This window comes from Phyllostomus discolor, chromosome 9 (genome assembly GCF_004126475.2).
Source record: "Phyllostomus discolor isolate MPI-MPIP mPhyDis1 chromosome 9, mPhyDis1.pri.v3, whole genome shotgun sequence".
Taxonomy (NCBI): Eukaryota; Metazoa; Chordata; class Mammalia; order Chiroptera; family Phyllostomidae; genus Phyllostomus; species Phyllostomus discolor.
This window is the reverse complement of record NC_040911.2, coordinates 34,741,009-34,766,094: the sequence shown is the minus strand read 5'-3', so window position 1 is coordinate 34,766,094 and position 25,086 is coordinate 34,741,009. Positions and strand designations below refer to the sequence as shown.

Below are 25,086 nucleotides of genomic sequence, written 5' to 3'. Positions count from 1 at the left end.
TCATCAGAATCTGGGGTTTGGCTGTTGAGTCTTCTGACTGGAGGCTTGTTAACAGACAGACAATTCCCCTACACACTGGAATCTTTTCTGGATGGAAAAAGGAAGCTCACTGTAATGTGCCTGGTGCTGGCAAAGACTCTCTCCCTGGCCCAGGCCCATGTGAAGATGAGGAACCCCTGGATACACAGTCTATCGTTACGAACACTTTCATTCACCAATTCACATAAATGTGTGGAAGACCTACCATCTGCTGAACATTAGGAAGACACACACTTGTAACTAAAGCATTGTTAGTGCCCGGTGGAGCTCAAGGTCTAGTGAGGAGACAAAGGTGCAGCCAGCGACTTTCTGCAGCCTGATGGGGGTGCAGGGTGGATGTGCTGAGGAGAAGCAGCTTGCAAAGTAGAAGGAACCTCAAGGGATCTGCTTGGCCAAAGGGTGGGGGAGGGGCAGCCAAGAAAGAGGCCACAAAGGCCTGCATTTGGGCACAGAGGTGGGAAGGACCATGCGTGTTTAGGAAAGAAGGCTTGTAATTAGGGGCGACATTGCCAAATAGGTGTCTGGAGACTCCAGAGCCCAGGCTCCCACCCAGAGAAGTTCTCACTGGAGAAGCTCATGGAGGAAAGCCGAGAGGATGAGAGGACGTCACCTCACTGTGGGGCCAGTATTCATAGTGGGAAATGCTGGTTGCAACTGTTTAATGTAAGTACATATTAAACAACTGCATACATGTATTATGTATATATAATTATATTGCTTTCTTATTTCAGTGCCAATGCATATAGTTAAATTTGTGAAGAAATAATGCAACTCCAATAGAGAGATCTTTTTCAAATACCTACAGAACCCCTACATTTTGCACTTCAGGTGTTCTTGAAGAACCCAGTTTTGAGCTGACTGCTATTTTAGCTCTTAAAAATATCTAAGAGAGATACCCTCGGGTGTTGAAAGCATTATAATGTAGGGGCTAACAGAATGAACACAGATGTGACACACACCTGGACTTAAACCCAGGCTCTCTCCCTCAGGAGTTCTTGACCTTGGGTAATTTAATCTCTGTCTCTGTCTTTTGTTCTCTTGCTCTCACTGGGTTTTCCATGCTTCTTCATGTTCCACAGCCTTTCCCTCCTCCCCTAATTAACTCTGGCACAACTTTCAGATTTCATTTCATAAGCCACTTCCACAAGGAAGCCCTCCCAGATTATGTCCAATCTCCTTGTACAAGTTGTTTTACATAACACAAGGCATCTTTTCACCACATTTCTGTTTGTAGTTATGTGTTTATTTCCGATGATTTTTAAAAGATTTTATTTATTTATTTTTAGAGAGGGAAGGGAGGGAGAAAGAGAGAGAGAGAGAAACATCAATGTGCAGTTGCTGGGGGCCATGGCCTGCAACCCAGGCATGTACCCTGACTGGGAATCGAACCTATGACTCTGGTTCGCAGCCCGCACTCAATCCACTATTTCCGATGATTTAATTCATATAAGCAGCCAGCACTATACTCTTTTGTGCACCAATGTGGTCCATTGTTTAGCTTGGTATCTGCACTACAAGATCAACGTTTTTGAGTGAATAGGTAAATAAACACCTCCCTTGTCAGACTGATTGCGGACTATGTTACATAATGCACCTAATCTATTTGGCACAGTGGCTGGTGTATAATTAGTGATTATTAATAAAATTATAATAATTCTTTTGGTAGGTTTGCTGCTCTCTACTTCCATAATATACTAAGTAATGAGTAACGTGTGTGTCTTTAGCTAAGTTTCAATAGTTCTATTATCTAAGTTTTTATAGTGCAAATGCTTTTACTAAGGTCAATGTTATGCCCCTGGCCTTGATTGAGTGTTGATTTAAGAAGTGGAGACCTCCGAGGTCATCTGTGGAGCCATGGATGAAGGTTTTACGCAGTCCAGCAGTCAGGGGCAAGAACTTTGGGTGTTCCGATTATGGCTGCTTCTTTCTAGCTGTAACCATGGGCGACTTCTCACTCTGTGCCTTTATTTTCTCACCTGTGAAGCAGGGATAATAAACTATCTTGCAGCACTGTTACAGTGATTAAATTATTGATGCATATAAAGAGTTTTAAACAGTGCTTAGCTCATAATAGACATTCAGTATATATTAACTATTGTTTTATAAGAACTCATATAATAAATTCTTCCTAGAATTCAGTACAAAAACTAAAGTAGTAATTGTTGGAGAGTCGGTAATTTTCCTTTTAAGTCATGACAGATTTAACATAGGGCAGAACATTTCCTCTTTTGACTTGATATCAGAAATTTTAGAGCTAATTTTAGTGCTTAAGGGCAGCAAATACCTCACCTCTAACTTGACATACATAAGTAATATTCTGTCAAAACCCTTTGTTATTTCTTATATTTATCCTGTGTAGCTGAATATGTTTTTAAAAATATTTTTTAAATTTACTTTTTAGAGAGAGGGGGAAGGAAGGGAAAAAGAGAGGGAGAGAAACATTAATGTGCAAGCGAAACATGGATCTGGTTGCCTCTCTCACACCCCCAACTGGGGAACTGAAACCCAGGCAGTGCCCAGACCACATACCAAACCGGCAGCCTTCAGTTTGCAGGCCGCCACTCCATCCACTGAGCCACACCAGCCAGGGCCTGAATGTGTTTTTTTTTTAATTGAAATATATTACATGCTCTTCACCAGAAGTGTAGTTTCCATCCATTATCGTATATTTGACCCCCTTTATCCATTATTGAATATTTGTGATGTTTTACACTTGAAATTTATATAATGTTATTAACCAATGTAAGCCCCTCAATTAAAAAATTGAAATCTACCTCAAATCCCTATGGGAAGCACATGGGGTTACATATTAAAAATTCATGAATTCCATAATAATAGGTTAGAAAGAAAATACTTTTCTAAAGACAACACTTTAGGTGATGTATCAGATAAATTTCATATGATCTGAAATTTTCTCTATAATCCTGTATAAACTTCTCCACTTTGTTTTTTGAATAACTAAAATAAAATGCAGTATTAATGTGGGAATGATGCAGTATTAAAATTCTAATATAATATGTTCCAAACGCTTAAAACTAGAAATTGCAAAATTATTGCTGGAAGTATTTGGAAAGTCCAAATTATTTTCTACTATTCATATGATAGAATCATACAATTTGAGAATAGGATATAATTTGTCTACTCTTCATGTTTTACTTGGCTTGAACAATAAGAGGCCTGACCAACTTAATTTTTTGTTAATCTAGTTTCAATTTCTTCATAGAAATGATAAAAAACTATTGTATTTTCAAAGAATTATGGTTATAGCATCTCTCTAATTGGTTATTTCATTTGACTCCTTATGAAAGAGAACCACCGAACCACTTGAAATAGGATATTGATGCCACTTTAAAATCTTTTGAAAAAGAAAAGTTAAAGATCTTCTCTGGTAATTTCTTTTAAGACTTTTCACTTCTTTCTGCTTAATTTACACCTACAAATTCAAACTAAAACTTGTACCTCTACTGGTAGAGAGAGAAGTCATTGAAGGCCATTTGTCGTGTAACAGCCTGTTGTAGAAAACCAGTATTGACTATTTATTCATTCAGTCATGTAGTCATCAGTCAATAAATGATTACAGATGGCAGCCCATGTGCAACGTGTATGCCGGGTTCTGAAGACGCTCCAATGACCCCCCTTCCTCAATGCGTTTGGTGAACTAGGCGGTGGGTGGAGACAACCAAGTGAAAAAGAATTTTGAAAGTGAATACTTCCTGCCTCTGCTTCTACTAAGAAGTGCTATAGTGGACAGGAAATATCAAAGCTAGTGTGGAACAGGTTCTGCCTGACACATACTTATAAAATAATACAGTAGAACTAGTTCCTTAGCTTTTGAAAACCTCTTCCAGATGAAGGCTGTATGAGTCCGTAGAGCAGAAAGAAGGATATAAGAAGGATTTCCTGGGAGGAAATGGGGTCATGGACCCCCAATTTTTTAACCTTGAGGGATAAGAGGGGAAAGGAATAGCACACTCTTCACCTCAAACCTTTAATATGATCACTTGGAGAGTTGCTGTGTGTTTTAGGAATGGGGAGGGGGTCACCCTGGACTGTGGTCTAATTCTCACTTGGGAAACCTACAGGGCGACATCAAGGGTGACGAGTTGCTTTGTTGCTGCATGGAGAGCAGCCTCTACGTTCTGAGTCTGTTGGAACACGTGAGAAGGGGCCAGGCTGGAATCATCTTAATCCCTGCTGTGAGCCAGGGGCAGAGGCAACAGCAGGCCAGTGTGTATGGGGGGGCGGGTGGAAACAACCCCTTCAGCTCATCCTGAGTCTCACAGGTGAGGGGTCCCTAGGGATGGGAAGCCCAAAGAATTAAAAAACAAAACAGAACAAATACAATCTATCAGGGAAGGAGCCAGCAATATCGTTGGCCAGACCAGTGAGATCAAAACTACCCAACCAGTACTTCTATTTGTTAATCTGGTAACTGTTTTATTTCCCCTCTGACCACAGCTGAACGAGCTGCTGTCCAAAAGGGGGAGGAGGGGAGCAGGGAGAGACGGAGCAGGAGCTGGTCACACCTCCTTCCTGCAAGCCTGGCAGCTGGCCCCCTCGAAGGCTTCAGCAAGGGGGAGAGAGGGCATTCTTCACTTTGAAGGCTGAGGAATTGCTTCATATTTTGGTCAAGAAACATCCCAGTTAGTGAATCTGGCTTTGTGAATTAAAATGATAATAGGACTGTGTTTTCATGTAAGCAGAAAACCATGGAGATCTGCCACCTTTCCTCCCAGGGATGGGGAGGATTATTGCCACTGAATAAAAGTTTAAAGGGACAGAAAGAGACAAAGATAGACTTGTGTTTGGGTCCCATCTACACCCACATCCACAGATCTGATGGGAGGAGCAGAGTGTGAGAGAAGAGATGTGGCAGAGGCACCTAATGTCGGCTCCAGGGGGCTCAAGGGAGGAAGATTGAATAGAGGACAGAAGAAATCAGAGAATTTCTGTGCAAAGATAGCAGCTTAAACACTTTAACTCCTTCTCAAGGTCCTGACAAAACAATTCTAAAATGATTTTTTAAAGTCTTAAGCCTCAAAGGACAGTAAGACTATAAAAGGAGGCAGTAACTACAGCATTTTGAAATCTAGAAAGCAGATGGGTAAGTGGTAAAGAATTGAAGGTTAAGCTAAAGTAAAGAAAGGGGAAACCCAACCCAATTTACTCAGAATCCACAGCTCAGAAATGGGTACCACCTGGAACTTGTAGAAGTTAGAGTAAAATGAGGAGAATTGATTGAAAGTTAGTTTTTCAAGTAGTCAGATACCTAGATTGTCAACTCAGCTACCAACAACCCAGGCAAGGAAGAGAAGGGGTATTTATTTTTTCTAGAGAGAGAAATTGCTCTCAGTTGAGGATGGAGAATATTCATTTTCTGCACTGAAAACAGGGCATTCAGGGAATGTATACAATACTGGATGTTGAGATCATTTCCCCAGCCTTCTCACATTCAGCTTCCCCACCCTGAACAGCCAGCCCTTCCCCTTCCACACAGGGGCTGAAGAGCTCTCTTTGGGGAATCTGACCAGTCTAAGAACAAAGGCCTGGAGAGTGTGATATCAAGGCTTCCTCACCTAAATTGCCCAGTCAGACCACGCTACAGTGAAGGTCGCAGTTGAGAAGTCCCACGCTTGTGTTTGGAAAACTTGTTTCCCACACTTAAATGCGAGGAGATAGTCAAGGATAACCTGACACTTAAATAAAGAACCTGATATAGTACAAGAAGTGCAATATCTGAATAAAAGGAGCTCTAGGAGAGAGACCAGACAAAATGGAAAGAAAGCAGGATGTAAGGAACAATTCCAGTACATATGCCAGAACCGAAGGATCTGAGTTCCTGGTCCAAAAAGGTTACTCACTACCTGGCAACAAAATTTCCTATTTTCCAACTATAATCAATTGTTTATTAACACACAAAGAAACAGAGAGGTAAATAGAGAATCTGAGAAACATGTCCCCCCCTCCCGGACCCATATGTCTGTCAGACCTCTTAGGTCTCTTTTAAATATATCATTCATTTTTCTCCTTCTGATTCTGATACGCCTGTTGTGGAAGACACAGAAAATAAAACACACACACTATTTCCAATCCCACAGTCCTCTTAAATTTTGTTGGTAGTTCTTCATGTATCCACGAAAGTGGTTGTTAGGACTCACCTGCTGTCTTCAGGAAGGATCCACCTCTCTCTGTCTTAATTGGGGTAAACTTGCTCCCACAACTCAGCCCAGATCTCAGAATGCTTCATGACTAAGGCAGAGTTATTTTTCCAAAATGTTAATGGAAGAAAATAAAACAAACTTATATTTACCTCTCTGCTTTCGAGCATTTTAAGTTCATCAGTCTGGGGGTTGCTAAGAAAAATTTTTTGGAAACCACCAAGAATTCAGGCAATTAAGTGTTTTTACAACATCAAACAATTCTATAGTCAGAATTTACTATCCCTGGTGTCTCTTTGTGTTTCAAAGAAACATCTTCCATTCATGTTAATTAGTGATCTCAAATGCTTTTTAAAATAGGCCTTAAGTGTACTATTTGTAAGTAGGAGACCTTGTTCTTTTAAAACTGTTTGAATAATAGAAAAAAAGGTATGCCTCTTAGAGAACAAAATGGGCATAATAATGTGAGAGGGAACATGTAAGAAGGGATGTAATGGTTAGAGTTAAAATGATGTCTGACAATTACTTTCAATTTGAACTGAGGTGAAGAAAATCAGAATTACAATACTCTTGTGATTAAACTTTGATGAAATGAAAGTGTCATCATTGTTTGATGAGAATTTTTTATTAGAGTTCAAAGAGTATGAATGATTTAACCACAATGTACCAACACCACAGGGCTGAATTTTTTCAGCTGAGAAAGGTTGAGTTTTTCTCAACCCTTCCTTACTGCAGGCCACTAGAGAAATCTCAGCCCCTCTCATTCTTTAGTTCTGTGACTGTTTCCATAAGATCGGCTTTTGAAACAACAAGATAAAACTTATGTCTTTTGTGATAAGTTTTGACATTGAAATCCTGGAGTAGTTTAATATGGCAAATCATTTCTAGGAGCCATGTGCTGAAAATTTAGACTCATAATTTTTCTTTCTTAAGGAAATAAATTTTAGAAGCTAGACTTCTTGAAAGATATGGGAAGGTCTTGTTTGCATCCTGTATTTGCTACTGAAAATCAAGATTTAGTGTCCTTTTATTCCATGAAATGAGTTTATTTGCCTTTAGCCTGATGTTTTGACAATTAAAATTGAGATGCGGACAAATGTTTGTTGAATACAATGCATAGCCCAGTTTTACTGGGGGCACTGATTACAGTTGACAAGAACACTCAGACTTAGCACAGGGACCTTTCTGAATCAGGGTAAGTGCTGTCTTAGCAACTCCCTGGGTGGGAGCAGGAGCATGGGGAGCCCATTTCCACTCACTTTGCTGTTACTAAGGGGTTCCTGCCCACCTGCCTCCCTCCCACCTGCTTTCTTTCCCTCTTCTCCACTTTCCCTTTCTTTCTCCTTTGGGGGCCCAAAATGTAAACAAATGTTTTTCACAGTCATTGGCTGTACATCTCTATATTTTTAAATATTTTTTTTCTAATCTTCTGAGGGTCTGAGTCAAAATATTTGGGAACTTAGTCTAGAATTCTATAGTTTGGAAATGGGGAGGTACATGATGTGTTCAGCTCTATTTTAAAAATGAAATTTCTCTCTTATCATTGAAGGAAAGGAAAAATACTGGTAATGGTCATTCTATTCAATTATTTCCCATAACTCTTGACATTTTAAGAATACTATAACTTGGACCACTTAAAAATACCTTTATATGATTTTTAAAAAATACATTCTGTACACTTTATAGGCTCATCTAGGGTAAGTCATTATAAATTAGCTTGATTATTGCCAAACACTATTTTATTGATTCCTGTATTAAAATATTATTTTACTTTAATAAAATATTTAATAAATAAATGTAACTTATTAAAATTTTTGTATAACCTTGAACAAAATAGTGTATGCATATTGATTAGGTGATTAATAGATAAAGAAGAATTAAATACATATTATTTGTCTCAATGAAAGGCAAAGAGAAATTGTCAAATTTGATAAATTAAAGAACAATCAGAAAATATGAGTTAAAAAGTGGAAGGTATATTGTATAAGAGGTTTCTGTCATACCCAGGCTGACTAACAAAAGAGTTTTCTTGGCTACTCAAAGTCCCTTTCAAAAATGCTTTGTAAGTTTAGCTGATTTATCTTTGTGGCATTTGTACTTGAATATTTAAATCTTCCTTCAGAGGTGGTCAAAATGATAACAAGAGGTTAAGTCGGGAAAACTGAGAGGTTCAAAGACACTGCAATCTCTTTTGGATATGAAAAGTCAAAGGCTTGGAAAAAACAGATATGAAAGCTGGGACCATTGGAAGCTTAGAACAACACAGGTAAGAAATTATGGAAGGCAGTGGCTAAGAGTAGAGTCTCTGGACAGACCATGTGGGATCAATTTCCACGTTACCACTTAGTAGCTCCTTTAGTTTGAACAAGTTACGTACCCTTCTTAAACCTCAGTTTCCTCACTTATAAATGGGGGTAGTAGCAATAACTACCTCATAAAGTTTCTATGACAAATAAGTACACAATGTAAAGTATACTAAAGTATACATCTGGTATAGAGTATAGTGTTCAATAGTTGGAAATTATTATTATCATCACCATCATCATTATTGAAATGTGGAAGAACTTATTAGTAACTTTGCAATTAATTCTCAGCTCTCTTTTCTGGACAAAATGAAACATACCTTAAATAGTGACCTTTATATTTTCCTAAACCAATGAAAACTTTTCTAAATTACCCAAAGTTTCCTCAAGTAAAGTTATTGCAGCAGTCCACCCTGTTCTCCTATTTGTGACCTTTCCTAAGGAGGTCTGTAGCGTGCAATTGATTGTTCCTTGTTGGTGTTTTACTCAGGATTTTCCCTAGTATGGCTAGAATATGTTTCTTGCCACTTAAGGAAATATGTCTAATGGAAAATGTTGCCGATAGATAAAGGGGATAACTTTGTGTGATTTTGAGGAGTAACATTGGTGATTGGGATTAATTAGAATGTGTGTTCCAGTTTTTGCTTTACCACTAGTCATAATTTTGGGTAATTTACTTAATCACCTTGACACTTGGTTTTCTCATGTTTGGAAATAAGGATGGTAGTAATACTTACCTTACAATAAGCCTTCAAGATCTAACATACATTTTATATAACTGATAATTATTCAAGTCCATTCATTCCTCCTCTACCATTCAGATCCTTGGCCAGTGCTTTAAGGGAAGAAGGAATACAAGCTTTGATTTTCATTTGTTCAGAGATTAGCTTAATACCTCCAGATTGGAGTGCTTCTTTCATTCATCCATCCATCTGTCCATCCATCCATCCACTTTACATTTGTTGAGCACTGGCCATGTACCATTGCTATGTTGTGCACGAAGGTTGCAAGCATCAATGCCAGCGACTTCTGTACATATTGAGGTGGCACAATTCAACTCAGATTTTTAGAGTCCTCAATGTATCCTTAAGCCTGAGGAGTGAAGAAATGGAAAAACTAAAAAATAGTAAGAATTAATTCAGATGGCATATTGTTTTGGATATTTTCCAGGCAGGATAATTATGTAAAATCAGGCTGACATTTATATCTCTAGCTTCCCATGCTTGTTAAAATGCTTTTCTTGCTGAAATACTCATTGAGCTAAATTTCATCTAACATCTGGCCATTGTATAAATATAGCAATGAAAACATGTCTTGTTGCCTGCATATTAGGTATAAATTTTAGAAATCCAATTAGTGTTTCATTCTTTCTGTGCATTTTCCTTTTATTTTCCTTTAGTGTCTGAGCTAATTTCAGGTTCCTAACTGGAATTATAAGACTTCAAATATACAGCACATATCTACATAATAGCAAAACCAACTAGATTGAATTATAATACTTCGTGCCATTTTCTACAAGTTGTGAGATGGTCCTTCTACTTTATTCATTCATGAAACAGGTGTTTATTCAGTGAAATGTCAAGCCCAGTGCTCCACACTGAGGGTGGGGAATACAGAATAAATAATACAAAATCTTAGCCCTTAACGAGTTTAGAATGTAGTAGGGAAGACAAACCTACACAGATAATTTTACTATAATGTGACAAATGCTATAAGAGAAGTTCATATCCACCTGGCTCCAAAGGCATCAATTTTACTCATCTGATGGGTCATATTACATAAGTGATTGTCCTCAATCCTTTCCCATCAAAATTGAGGAACGCCTCAAACCAAGAACCCAAGGGAGTGAACCAGCACTCATTGTACCTATATTATCCATCTGCATAGGCCGAATCTGCCAAAAGCCTTAAGGACAGATCATCTATTTGACAATACCACACATTTGAGTCATAGTTGTTTGTCTTCACTTTTAGAATCACTATAATGATAACTGATATTCAATGGCCTATTTTGCCTAGATGTGGACTTTTAGAATTAAGCCCATGAAAACCTAATTTTCACTGTCTACATCAGAGCCCAAGACAGTATATATGCCCTTTGCAGGTTCTCAAAAATATATTTTATTATATGGATCTCACCAACATTTCATTTGGTGTTGATTATACTCAAATCATATACCTTCTTGGTCACTCTAAAGGATGCTTTTAAGACTTAACTTTTACTTTGGCTGGTGTGGTTCAGTGAATAGAGTGCTGGCTATAAACCAAAAGGTTGCTGGTTTGACTCCCAGTTGGGACACATGCCTGGGTTGTGGGCTGGGTTCCAGTTGGTTGCAACTAATGGATATCTGTCTCCCTCTCTTTTTCCTTCCCTTCCCCTCTCTCTAAAAATAAATAAATCTTAAAAAAAGATTTCACTTGCAAAAACTATGAATAAATTTTCAAATATCACCAAGCACAATGCTTACCTTTTAAAACATTAAAAAGTTTATTTGCACAAGCTTAGTATTATGAGATACAACATAATTCATGGAAACCAACCACAATGCTAATACTTTAATAGATTGTTCCAAATATTAGACATTACAGTTTAAATCTCCTTAACATTAGCTCTAACACTGGAATAACATTTCAGTTAATAAATTATTGTGAATATAACCATATGTTCAGCTTATTCTCACCAGTTTATCATGAATTACAATTTCATTGTGATTTGGGTCATAAAAGTGATAAACAGTTGTTTATGTATTTTCATAAATTGCCTCTTTATTTAATTAATCCTGAAGAGAATCTAGAAATGTATTCCAATGGGTTCTATAAATTAAATATACTTTTTAGCTCTTGGATTTTAACATGCATGGGTAACACTATAAGTGCTCTTGAATTTAATGTTCATCGCACATGCTGTATAATAGTTATTTGATAATGTGTTTTATAAACTATCGTTATTTGCAAAAGTGAGCAGCCACAGGTTTTGGGCCCTGAATTAAATATCTTCCATGTATGCATATTTCAGAAAAATTACGGGGTTCAAGAGTTCCTGCTGTTCTGGGGCGATCTATGTGGTACTGCAATGCCAAGGCAGAGAGAGAACACTTGTGGCAAAGAACGTGAGTTTTGTCCTGCTTTCCAGGTAGTAACCACATCTTCCTAGTAATTTCAATGCCATGAACATATCATGAAAGACAGAATTGCTATTACTTTCAGGTATAAAATATTCTGAATTTGCAAATTCTATAGCATTTATGATGAGAATTATATTGGCTTTACAGTGTTTCAGAAGGTGGTCTGTTGAGCTCCCAGTGTCATCTTCGGTTGTCACAAAGGCAATTTCTTTGTCACATGTTCACAAGTGGGGATGATGCCAACACGTTGCAATAAAGGGCCTCACCAGATTTAACTTTAGCATTTGAATTTGCTACTCTATTTCGGTATTTTCCTGTTTATTTGGGAGTTTAAACCAGTGAGTTACCTGGTTTCACGGTCTAAGAAGACTATTTTGTGCTATTTGGAATCAGTCCTCTAATAATTAACCTGACAGCTTAATTCCATCACCGTTATTCAAATATTTCTGATCTTGTAAAGTCTTCAAGACTGAGAGGCAGCTCTAGCTAGCATCTATCACTGCAGTAGGAAAATAGTTTGACTATAGAAAGTACAGGAATTCATGAAAAGCGTCATATGGCAGAAACCAAGTGTAGAAATCTTAAATTTAGGCCACTCCTTAGGAACAAGAAAATACTTCCTTCCAGGGTAAAAATTTAGGACTTTTTGAAGAAAATGCTGTCTTAACAATGAAAACATTTGTTCAAATTCTGGGCTCCAATTATTAAGAAGTCCTTGAAAACTTAAAAAATGACTCTTATCCTTGGAACTCTTTGATAAACTATAAGCATTTTCAGGGTAGGGACCACCTTGCAATTTGGGGGCGCTTGTACTTTTCCTTAGGGAAGAGGCACTTGGCATCGTTTCCTGGCTGGGTATAATTCATTTATGTCCTTCCAGTTTTTTTCTCTCTGATCTCCTTTCTGTATATCTGTCAGTGGCACTCTCCTGGGAGCAGCACGAGGCACTTCATTAATAAGAAGGGATTAAAGGAAAAGCCCTAGTCTCCTAATACACTTGGATAATTTGGTGCCATCCACAAGGCAATAGACCCCTGCTGCATGGATGTCATTAGAAAGGTACAATTTCATTACTTTTTACTGGCAGAGCCTTGAGTGAAATACAAAATATGTTGTCTCACATGCAGGAAAAAAAGGGCTAAAGCTTTCATGCTTCTAAAATTGTAGGATGGAAAAATACATTTTACAGTTTTACATTTATATTGCCTTCCCTTAGTAGTCCTTGAAATCATGCTTTTTAAAAATATTGAACAAAATAAAGATTAAGAGAAAATTATTCATATTCTTAAATCCCAAATAAAATGTGTATATTTTTATTAACTAACACTTGCTTCGAATACCTACTATGTGCTAGGCATTCTGTTAGCCGCTGAAAGACAAAGTACAAACACATCATTTATGCTTTTTTTTAGCATTAACTTATTGAATGCTGTAACTAGAAGTGAGTGGAAAAGTGATTTATAAGAAGTAAAACATATGGCTGAATAAGAATGATTATGAGCCAATAAATTGTAAGTGTATTGGGAAGATCTGCTCAACTTTTCCTTGTTAACTGATTTTTGAACTAATATGTTCACAAGTGATCCTTTGAGCAGAATCACCATTGATTTTAAGTCTTTAGTGGTACATGCAAACATTTAAAAAAGCTGGCATAAACCATCTTTAGAATTGCATCTAGTTCCTATAGATGCTTCCCGTTCCCAAACAGGAAGCAGTGTGCATCACTGGCAGGGGGAGTGGTTGGCCACCCCCCTGAGAAAGGGGCCTGGGATTTCTTTTGGCCCCTGCTGTAAAAGAATGCCAGTGGCATTCCCAGGCACTGCACTGGTGTGATCACTTTCTGGGCATCTCACACATCACTTTTCTAGCACTGAGGAGAATCAGTTTAATAGTGGTCCCTTATCTTACTGCTCTAGACACACAACTGCCATTAGCACTAAGAAGTGGCGAGAAGAAAGAGCAGAGGGTGAGAGTGGAGAGCATGAAAGAAGAAAGGCCTTGATGATCAGCTATTTACAAGCCATTGTTTGCAGCCAGAGGGTTTTGCTTTACTACTAGCTTTTGTTCAATGAAAGTGACATTTGCAGCTCTTTATCTAAGGTAAAGACTAGACTATACAGTTAAGATGACAGAAACTGGGGCTTCCAGAAACCATTCTACTGACATAGGGCAAAGAAGTATAGGAAAAACATACTATTTTGACAAGTAAATGAGTCATTAACGCAAATACTTATAAAATGTGTTGGGTTATGCACAATATTCCTACAAATGGAAGGCTGGTCACCTAGTCAGCTCTGAATACAGCATGTTCTGATGTCTTCACCCTTTTATTTTACAACCATGCTGCTCCTTGTCTCTCGTGCATTTTACTTCATTAAAATATCATTACATGCACAGTGAAGATAATCCACTAATTTCATGAGACGTGAGAGAGCCTCAGATTGGGGCTGGGCAGGACCAGTTCACACGTTCTAGAGTGGACAGAACTTAACTATCAACAAAAAGTCCAGACTCACCTAGTTATGTTCTTGTTATCAAAAATATATCTCAACTAATGTTTTAATAGAGATAACCAAAGTTACAAACAAACAAAAACCCCAGTTTTGCCAATAAATTAAAAAAAAAAAGCAAAGTGGTTAAGTGGTTAAAAGCTCAGATCGTTCCCCTCCTGTGGTGGATCTGAGGACGGGCACTGAAAACAGAGCAACGACTTGAGAGCAGACGTCAGATTTCCTCTCTCCTTATGACTTTTGCATGGTGGGAGTTTTCTTCCCACCCCGTAAGATCTTATGAATCTGTCTTGAATCTCAGCGGGTGTCTCTTATGATTTGGATTCTTTCTTAGGTGGAACTAATGAATATACAGGGTTTCTTAACATTCTTCCAATTTCTGGATTTTAGTTTCATATTGTCTTGGGTGTTGAAGAGGAGGAAGGAATATTATGAATTGGAGTTTGGGTTTAAAGTTTGGTATTTGAAATATAAGTGGGAGTCATTTATTAGCAATAACCCTTGTTAATATATTCTTATGCCGAGGTAGTTTATAAATAAGGGACTGCCCATAAAAAACCTTGTTGTATTTCCTTTCTTGAATGTGCACCACTCTGTGACATACTGTACTTTGCCATTGATAAACTTGATTTAATGGAATAAATACTCGAGTGAGGGTTGACAATACCAATTTCCTGGTAGAGGAGGAATAAGCTGATATGTTTGTCTATATTTTCTGTTAGGCAAGACTTAACCAAATCCTAGTACACATTTTAAATTCATTATTAATGAGTGGCAACTAAAACACTAGGTACATATGTGCTTTGGAGATACTTTAAAAAGATTTCATTTTTAGATTTGGGATTCACAATAGGTTTCTTCCATTCCTCCTTGGTAAATAAGGAAATACTTATTATCTAGACCGAGTAAAATGGCATGAAACAACAAACCTGCATGTGTCTAATTCACAACAAATCTGTTTCCTTAATGGGTGGAAGGAAATCTGAGGACAGTTCTAAGGGTTCTTGTCTGCTTTCAGTGCTTTCTTCTAGTCATACCGATGACAACACTTCTCCCGAAGGGTCTTTCCCCTTCTTCTCCTCACCTCGGTCAATGTCAATCACGTGCACCACTCCAGGTTTTAGAATCAAGTCCTCAGTCTCTACCTGACTCCTGTTGTCCTCCACCTCCATGTAGCTCCCTTTTGTTTGCTGAGCAGCTTTGCTGAAAGCTTCTTTAAAACGACGTTTGAGTTCAACATCTGGACAGAAGACATACTCATAAAGGCCACCAGCAAGAACAGCTCCTATTATTGGTCCAACCCAATATATCTGGGAGAAAAATGGAAGAGTTACAGAGTTTAAGTAGAGAAAAAGTATTCTTTTGCACAACTCATGAATATAGAACTTATCTGGCTTAAATTAAGAGAGGGTCGTGAATCATGAGTCATACATAAAAAAAGGGAAGAATCGAAAAGAAGAGACAGACTCATAAAGGGCAGGCTGACACTCTGGGGAGGGGTTGGGGGTAGAGGGATCGAGCAAGAAGGAAAAAGGACTCATGGACAAGAACAACAGTGTGGTGATTGTGGGGGGAAGGGGGAGAAGTGGAGGTAGAAGAGGGTATAAAGGGGATAAGTGGTAATGGTAAAAATACAATACAAATAAACTATTAAAAAAAGAAAATACATGAAATCCATCTCAGAAATCCATATATTGTTAAATGGCATTTTGAACAGAAAGCAAGAAAGGGTGTTTTCTCTTCCTTTCACTAATTACTTTCTTTCCATTTTTTGATAATCCTGAAAGTAAGGATAGCTCCTCTTTGGTGGTACCACATATTAAGCAGATATGAGAATTCTTCAACTAAAATAGAAAAAAATAGAATTTCTGGAGGATACTTATCTTACTTTCTTAATATTGCCATTTTACATTAGTTTTCTGCATAATCAAGATCATAGTGAAGATTTTATCATTTGATGCTTTAGTTATTCAATACAGCATGATAAATGCTGGAGTCCCAGCTCCACCACTTAGCTTTGGTGTTTGCATCAGTTACTTAACTTCCTAAACCTTAATTTCCTCATCTGCATAGTGGGGATTATAATAACACATACGTCCTGTGGTGTCAGGATTAAGCTGAAACTGAATTGAAATTTAATAAGTACTTATAAAGTAAATACTTAATAGTCCCATTTGCACAGTACCCGGTCCCATTCCATGTTTCCTGGACAATTTAAAAATGCATGTGACCAGGCTGGCTTTAAGTCATCATCATTTGTGTTACATGCTTTTCCTCTTTAAAGTCTGGTGAATTGATTTCATTGAAAACCTCGTGGTTTGTTCATCACTGTTCTTGCAGAGTGATTTCATCCTTGTGTTTCTTACGATGGTGACTTGGTGAAAAACCCTGGACTGAGTTTATGAATGATGGTTAGCTGAGGATGACCAAGCAATTCCATAGGATTTTTAACTCAATAAATGGAAGCTTTTTATCATATTACTTATGTGTCTGGAATGAATTAAGTTTTGAGTTTTGGATAAACTTCAACATCTGCTTTAGAGCACATGTATGCTGTAGAATATTAGACATACATTCAGCAGATTCACACGGGCAACAGCAACCCTGTTTACTGAGCACTGGCTCTGAGCCAGCAGTACTTAGTACTTTTCTCATAACATTTAATTCTAACAATAGCCTTTGAGCTAGATATTGTTATTATTTCCATATTACAGGTAAGAAATCTGGCATTCTAAGAAGGTAAGAGACTTGCTTAAGATTTTATGCTTACCAACTGGTTGAGCTGAGATTTCAGGTTTGTCTGTGTTCAAACCACTCTTTTGAGCTATTATACCGCCTTCCACTACACTAGACTTCTCTCATTTGAAAAAAAATGTGATGAGTGATTCTGGCTTAAAACACTTTCTGGAAGTTAATATCAGAAGCCTCATTGCAAAATCTAAAGAAATTTCAAACTTCAAGCTGAAGCCGAACACATATACTTAACAGGGAAACTGTTGGTAGAGTGGTTACAAGAACCAAGTTTCTTATCTTGAACATGAAAGAAACCATGTGGGAGTTTATCTTCTCCACGCTCTTTCAAAGCAGCCCTCCTCCAAATGTTTTTCCTCTTTGTTCCTTTGGTAAGATCTCCTTAGATATGTTCTATTCCACAAGCTACAAGTCCCACAAGGGAGACGAGGGACGGCTAAACAGTCACTACATTTCTCCGAAACACCTTCAAATGAAACCTCCAGGTGCGTGTTGTCAGAAATAGACAAATCTGAATTTCAAGTTGCTATTTCAAAACAAAGTCACAATGTACTTTAAAGTAACTTTCAAAATCTGTAAAGGTAAAGAATTTTTATTCTTACAAATATAGAAAATATAGGCAGGTATAAAAAGAAAACTAAAATAATGTCACTAATATTTTGATGTTATTTCTAGTCTGTCTATCTACCTGCAGATATACTTTAACTTAGTTCTAAATTTCACTCACCATTGCTACAAAATGTACATTCACTTTCAGTAGGATTAGGTTTATTGTAAACTAATAAGAAGGAGAAACTTTGATTCACAAGCTCAGAATTTTTCTGCTCTTTAAATTATCACTAGTTTACCATAACTGACAAGTAATTAATAAAAACATATTTTATCCACATTTTAAAGTCCTCATAAATTAAATAGTTATCATTTTTCTAAATTTTAATTATAAAAGTAGTTTGAATTTATTAAGTTAAATTAAAAGTTGTATATTTATCATCCATAAAAAATTTCCATTCCTGTTAACGTGGCTAACATTTTGAGACATAAATTTGGAAAGATCAGTGGCAAAATGACCACTCTGATGAGCAGTATGTCTCATCTGACTGAGTCTTTGCCTGTCTGGGCCCTAAATCATGCTTTTGAACACTGACTCAAAGGGTGTTATTTAATGGTGTGGATTACTTGTAACCACTCGGTACACTTTCCTTAGAACTGAATGTACGTCACAGTGATGCAGTTTCTTCTCATTTGCAATGTATACCATGGTTGACTGGGTATGACTGGGTCAATAACCACTGGATGCATGAGAGTAAAACACAAGTAATATTCTCTTATATTCATAAATTAAAAATTATAAAATAGCATTCACAACATATAAATGACAATAAGGTTTAGCCCCATCTGAGGCTTGCTTACATGTTTCATATTTTTATTGATTATTGTAAGATAGTGGCCTTCAAAGCTGCTACATTACTCATTCAAGGAATTTAAGTACAGTTTTGTGGGAAACAATTAAAATGAAACTGGTTGTAATATTTAAAAATGTCTACCCCTGCTCTCCAGAAGCATCGCCACCGCAGCAATAAGTAGGTTGGACGTGAGACTGAAAGTATGCCTTTTCTGAAAGTCATTTATTTCTCCGGCTATGATTATGGTGATAATAGGATAAACATTTGCACCATTTATTCCTCACCATCTGCAGTTCAAATGCTTCCAACTTGCATACTATTCATTGGGTCCATGCTTTGTAAACAAAAAAGGTAAATATTTTTGCTATGGGCAGTGCTTTTAAGAATTTCATTCTTTTTTTCTTCTTCACCTTTTTTTCCAAGTATATTTTCTGTTATTGTCAGGAAGGCTTTATTTTCAATTATTTAAAAACTGTATTCATTGCACTATCCTGATTTTAACTTGTTCCACACAGGCAACCTCTCTGTACAATGTATTCGGCTGTAGTCTGGCAGATACAGTGCCCAGGGCAGCGCTTAAAAATGGCTATTACTGAGGGCTCAGAACAGATATTAGAGGAGATGTTTTGAAATGGATCTGTGCTAGTCTCTCCCTAGTGTTCATGAAAGATGTAATGAAGTAGGGGGTCAGGGTTGAGAAGAAGTATGAGAAACCAGTGAGCAAAATAATGAGAAAAAGGAAGACCGCTTCATGGGTAACTGTCCTCAGTATGATAGTTACCCAATGGTTTTCCCAGTTTCCCATGATTACTGCAGGTCCGAAGGATCTGGCAGGGTTCATGCTGGCACCAGTGTAATTGATCTACAGGAAAAAAGAAAAAGACTTCAGACTTTGCTGAGACAGGTCTACTGACAGGTATCATTCATTGAAATTTGCTACCATGTGCAATGGTAACCAAGGAATTCAGAACTGTCAAGATATTAGCTACCCATCAACATGATCATTGAAAAGTTAGTAAAACAATCATTTACAGTGGACAGACATGGTTGCATTCTAAAGAACTACAGCTGTAAAACACCACATTTTCAGGCCATTTTCAGGGTAAGGATAAATGAAAAGGATCAATTATTTAAATGGACTTGGAAACTTACTGCAAATAAATGTCCAATTGCAACAGAAAATCCAATTGCTAAAGCTATTGAACCAGTGACATCAGTCCGTTTAGAATCGCAGCTGGCAAAAATAGTAAACACCAGCTGAAATGTAATTATCAACTCCACCAGGAGACCATGGCCAGCAGTGAGATTTCCGTGAACCTAGAAAAAAAATACTGCATTTGAGTTCTTGAAGCAAGAACACATTTTTATAATAACATATCATTGTGAAAGACACATTTTATCAGTATAAAAACTGATCTTTGCCATGTGATTTCACTTACATTTGGAATCTAAAGAACAAAACAAACAAACAAACAGACAAAATAGAAATAGACTCATAGATACAGAGAACAGACTGGCAGTTGACAAAGGTCAGGGGGGCTGTGGCGAAAAAGGTGATGAGATTAAGAAGTATGAATTGGTAGTTACAGAATAGTCACAGAGATGTAAAGTACAGCATAGGGAATATAGTCAATAATATCGTAATGACTATGTGTGGTGCCAGGTGAGTACTTGAAATACCAGGAGGACCACTCTGTAAAGTCCGTGTGTGTCTAACCACCATCCTATCCTGTACATGTGAAACTAATACAAAATACCATTGAATGTAAATTGTAATAAAAAATGATGGTTGAGTCTTCTACTTCCAATTGAGACCCTAACCCCACCCCCCCAAAAAGAAGGAATATATTTCTACATATTTGGGGCCAAAATAGACAATTAATCATTTTGACAGTGACCAAGCAGGAGTTTGTGTCAAATGTTTTTTTCTACAAAGGAAGGGAAATATGCCACTATTGTACTTAACTTATAAAAGAGTTTCTTGATAGTCTTGCAATTTTATAAGCAATGATTACATTACTAACTAATGATTACATTAGTTAGATTTAAATTAATACATATTTCAATTAAAATTGAAACTGTGTGTGTGTGTGTGTGTGTGTGTGTGTGGTTTAAATCAACTCTGGTGCTGAGTTGACAAATGATAGCCCTAATGAGCTAAGCACCAAGCCAGGATCAAATGACAATTTACTTCTTAAAGTGTGATCCCTTACACTGATCATTTAAACTTTCACAAACATCACAAGAAATAAATGGTTTCTTCTGCTAGTGAACCAACAAATGATTGTAATAAAAATGTCTTATGCTAAATATATAGTTGGTAATAGTTATTGGGGTGGGGGGAAGACAGAGAGGGAAAAACCAACACAATGTTGTGCCACTGTGCCTTAGTAATATTCAAGTCACTCAGTAGCCAACAATGATTTCATAAGGACACATGCACAGTTGTCAGAATCAGTTTTCACCCTTATAAAGAATCATCAGAAATTTCCGGGAATAAATTTGCAAGGCCTCTCCGGCCACCAGGGTGTCATTGAAGAGTCTGCAAGAAGTTTGAAGTCCTAGTTTGAAAATAAGAGTTAAAGATGCTACCATGGTGACACCCAAGCCCCCCACCACACTGGGAGGTGTGACGAGGTACAGAATCCCGGCTCCGATGATGGCGCCCAGGCACTGGGCTGTGATGTAGAATACAGACTTGGCGATGCTGATCTTCCTGGTGCACACCATGGCCACCGTCACAGCAGGGTTGATGTGGCCGCCGCTGATGTGGCCGAAGCACTGCACCATGGTTGCAATGCTGAGACCAAAGCAAAGGGAGATTAGGACCATGTCCACGGGTAAGGGCTTTTCCGCTCCGCCCCAGTTGATGGTGGATCCCAGGCTGAGGAGAACAAAAATGAGCATAGCCAGAAATTCTGCCGTGACTGCTTTCCAGAACGCTTGAGTCCAGACCCCTTTGAAGGCCACCATGATGTCCTCGCGTCTACACAAAGGTCCACACTTACTAAAAAGAAAACAAAATCAGCATCAGAAGTTACCAAGCCAGGGTCTGTGAATTTGGGTGAGGTAGACACCAGGCATGCACTCTTGTTCTATTGTGGGGGTGGCCCCCCAAAAGTTTATTTGCATACTAGCAAAGAATGCTCCTGGAAAACCTCTATAATTAATGAAGTAATAGTCTCCTTAACCACTAGTCAATATATTTTTATTCTAGGCTCCTTTGAATTAATATTAAAAGATACTCCAGTTTCACTGGAAAGTTATCTGAATTGATGCTAGAAAGGAGAATGTCTAAATCAAGTTCCTTGAAGAATTAAGAATAAAAGATATTTACTTTGCAGTCCCCGGAACAAGTTTTAAGTTTCAATGTGCTTTTATGTGCCATTTATATTTTGAACATAAAGCAATAGAACAAGGAAGTCTTCTTCAGTTTTGTTTATTGCTCAAAACGGCATTCTGCAAATGGATTTATGGAGCACTGATTCTCCCTCCACTCTTCCCAAGGAGAGATTCTGGATTAAGGGGAGCCCTGCTAGAAAGCCTGGACTGCTGGAAGTCTGTCATTGCAGAGGGTAAATTTCTTGCGGGGTGGGGACTTCATGGTGACAGGCAGGGGCAGTACCCCTGGGTCCCTTCACGGGATCACAAAGGGTCTTAGCAGAGACGGGGATACCCCTTCCTCTCCCCAACCAGAGGGAGGAGTCCGAGGGACACTGTGCACTACCTACTCCTGTCCAGACTCTAGGCGCCTCTCAAAGGGCGGAGGGGTGGGGGGTTGGGGGTGGGGAGAACGTCCACTCCCAGGCGGTTGCCAGACTCCCGGGCCCTGGCCAGTGGACAAACAGAGCAGCCCATTAGCTCAGACCCGCCCCCCATCCGCTGGAGTCCTCCGTGTCCCAGCTCTGCTGCGAAAATTGCATCCTGGCTTCCGCGGTGCTTTTGCAGTGTTAGGGGGCAGTGCCTCCTGGTGCTGGACCCTCTCTCAACCCCTGGCACTCCCAAAGGGTTCATGGAGGCCCGTGTATACAACAAGCAGCGCCCCAGGCGCTCTGCCCACTTTTCAGTGGCAGCCTAACGAGGCTGACGGCGAGTGAGGCAGAGCTTGGGAAGGGGGGTGTGTAAAGGGGGCGGGGCAAGGGACACACAGGTCCTTGCAGCAGAAGCCTCCGCGGAAAGCGGGTTTTCTCTAGTGTCTTCTTAGTGGCCTTTTCTTATTTCCCCTTGGCCTTGGAAGACGGCTTTCCAGGGCCTTTAGCTGGGGGAGTTTGTGTGTGTTGGGGAGGGGGAAAGGGGGTGAGGGAGGATGGGAGCAGAAAGGCAGCCTTTGCGAATGAAGATACTTTCTAACCCCCTATTTGCCTCTTTCTGTCTGCAGATCTTTGGAGATGGGAAGGGATGGGCTTTGGGGATGTGAATGGCAGCTGCTCATACTGGAAAGAAATGACCAGGATTCCCCTTGGGGGGTGGAGAGCAATTACTCAATTTCTCTATTATTCAAGACTTTGCCTGTGATAGCAGCAAGAGTGAAGGAGCATTAGCAGAGACTCTAATCACAGGGGACTATAAAAAGAGTTAGGCAAGAAAGACAAGCATTTTAACAGATTAGAGTTATTGCAGCCTACCCCTTGATATATTACTGAGAGGGAGATCCACCCCCCACCACCCATCGATCAGTGTCCCCAGCAGCCTTGGTTCTGCATGGGCAGTGGGGCGTGCTGTGCCAAAAAGGGCGAGGGGAACTCTCCCTTGACCTTTAGGGGCTCCACTCAGCCTCTGGTTTGATATGGGACTTTCCTTCAGAGTTGGAAAGAGAAATCCATTTCTTGCTCAAGCCCAGGTGGATCCAGAAGGAGAGAGAAGAGCCAGGCCTGTCCCAAGAGTCCCTAAATGAAGCACGTAATTACAAAAAACCCCAGCTGGGAGAGCAGTGACATCACATTCCCCAGAGGAAGAGACAAGAAAGAGACAAAAACAGCACTTGGAATGGGACCGGTAAGGTGCCCTGAGAGAGACCTTAAAATATTCCAAGGGAGAGAAACTCACACAATTCGCAAACTGAAAAAGAAGGAGTTCTGAGGGTGGCTTCCGAACTCACCAGCAGCCCACGGCTGTAGCTGGGACGGCAAGGGGCTGGGTGCTATCACAGGTGCTGGTCGTCTGTGGCCAGATTGAGTGGGAAAAGGGAAACGGACCGAGCAGAAAGCTACGGACACGGAGTAGGCAGGGAGCGCAGGTCCCTTTTCAGCAGCACAGGAGATCACCGGGAGGGGCGGGCCGTGGGAAAAGGCCGCCTCCCAGCTACACCCCTTCTTCCCTCACTTTCCCCAGTTCCCCGCGATCTCACTCTGCTCATTCTCTCATTCTCATCTACCTGTCTACCTCTCCAGCTCTCCAGGGACCTAATTTAAGAAACTCAGTTGCTTTTACAGCTTCAAATGTTCATCAGCCAACCCCACCCCCCCAAAACAAAACAGGCCGCCCCCTCACTCTATAAAAACTGAAACAGATTATACTCCTTAAGAACGCATTTAGCTTTTTTTGAAAACAAAAAATCTGATCACCTTCCAGAGCAGATTGACTATCTCAGTGGGCTGCGACCCCCAAGTTTCCCAGCACCATATGCCTACCTGTGGCCTTAAAGCAGTGTGAGCACTACCTGTGGTGCTCACCCCAGCAGCCCTCATAGCTCCCTGCTGTTATCGTCAATGTTCACACTCACTGGAAACGCACCAGCACCAGCCGTTTAACTTCTTTTGCCCCTGAACAAAGGGGGCTTGTTGATCTGCCCAGATTGTACTGAAAGGGACACATTTCTTTCTAGCTGACACCCAGCCTGATTCACTCCTAGACGGCTGAGCCCCTCAGTGAGTCATTTCTCTGATGAAAAATACTGCAGATAGATTTACCTCCATAGGGCCAATTTCCTGCCCCACCCCCCATCTTGAACATATATGGAGGATTTTGCAACAAAGCATTCCCTTTCTTGCACCTTCTCTATGCTTCTCTTAGGAATATACTCAGTACTCTTATCTAGAGAACTACCCACCTGCCATATAGTTTCTTCCTAGATTCTGCTGGAGAAGGCACAAATCACTGTAACACAAGTGTGAGAGTTTCATCTTTTGGCCCAGAGCATTGCTCCCTTAAGGCAAAGAAGGACTTACCCCCACCGCCTTGCTGCGGGTCTGTCACTCATGCCTTCCCTGGCCAGAGTGCGGCTCTCATTGCCTGCCGGTGGCTCCCAGTGTGCCGGGAGTCAGATTACGGCCACTTGTCTGATTGGGTTTTTGGAGTCTAGGGGTGGAAAGATTCTGCCCCATGTGGCAATCACTAGGTTATATTTGAACTTGAAATAACTTTTCTCTACCTGATCACTATGGACACAGAGCATTTCAGGAACACAAAATGCTTACACTGTGCTTCTTTAGCTGGCATCTTTGAAAATGAGGATTTCTTAAATCTTTCTCTGAATTCTCCCTACTAGAAAGAGTTGCGGAGGATTTGTCTGGCTTGGTTGTGTGTTGTGGTTGAAACTGGGCAACTATGGGAACACAGATTTACATTGTCCAGCAGTTGGGATGAACTGAGAGGCTGCAGTGCATTCCTTTTGAGTGGCAGAATTCAATGGCTTTTATTTGAGTTTTTTTTTTATCAGAGAAATGACATTTTAAGCACAATAGAAAACTACAGGTCCATTTGTAGCCTGGGCAGCATTGATTTGGATAATTGAAAATAAGAAAAAATAGGAAATAAGACTTCTCCAGGATGCTTACCTGGTTGTTATATTAATAATAA

At 39.4% G+C, this 25,086-nt stretch overlaps 1 protein-coding gene across 4 annotated transcripts; it reads right to left on the bottom strand.

Annotated features, from left to right (window-relative positions):
- Positions 1 to 10,963: 10,963 nt before the first annotated feature.
- On the bottom strand, positions 10,964 to 24,798 carry AQP4 (aquaporin 4). Of its 4 annotated transcripts, none has more exons than XM_028524910.2 (5): positions 24,456 to 24,798; positions 20,881 to 21,295; positions 19,441 to 19,605; positions 19,070 to 19,150; positions 10,964 to 15,444 (listed from the first exon to the last, which is right to left on the bottom strand). In XM_028524910.2, exons 1-5 carry the CDS (start codon positions 24,485 to 24,487, stop codon positions 15,166 to 15,168), a joined length of 972 nt encoding a protein of 323 aa, XP_028380711.1. In that variant the 5' UTR covers positions 24,488 to 24,798; the 3' UTR covers positions 10,964 to 15,165. The 4 variants fall into 4 exon arrangements, with proteins under 4 accessions (XP_028380711.1, XP_028380713.1, XP_028380714.1 ...); XM_028524912.2 differs by having other exon boundaries at positions 11,484 to 15,444; positions 24,338 to 24,505; XM_028524913.2 differs by lacking the exon at positions 24,456 to 24,798 and adding an exon at positions 23,335 to 23,730 and having other exon boundaries at positions 11,484 to 15,444.
- Positions 24,799 to 25,086: the final 288 nt, after the last annotated feature.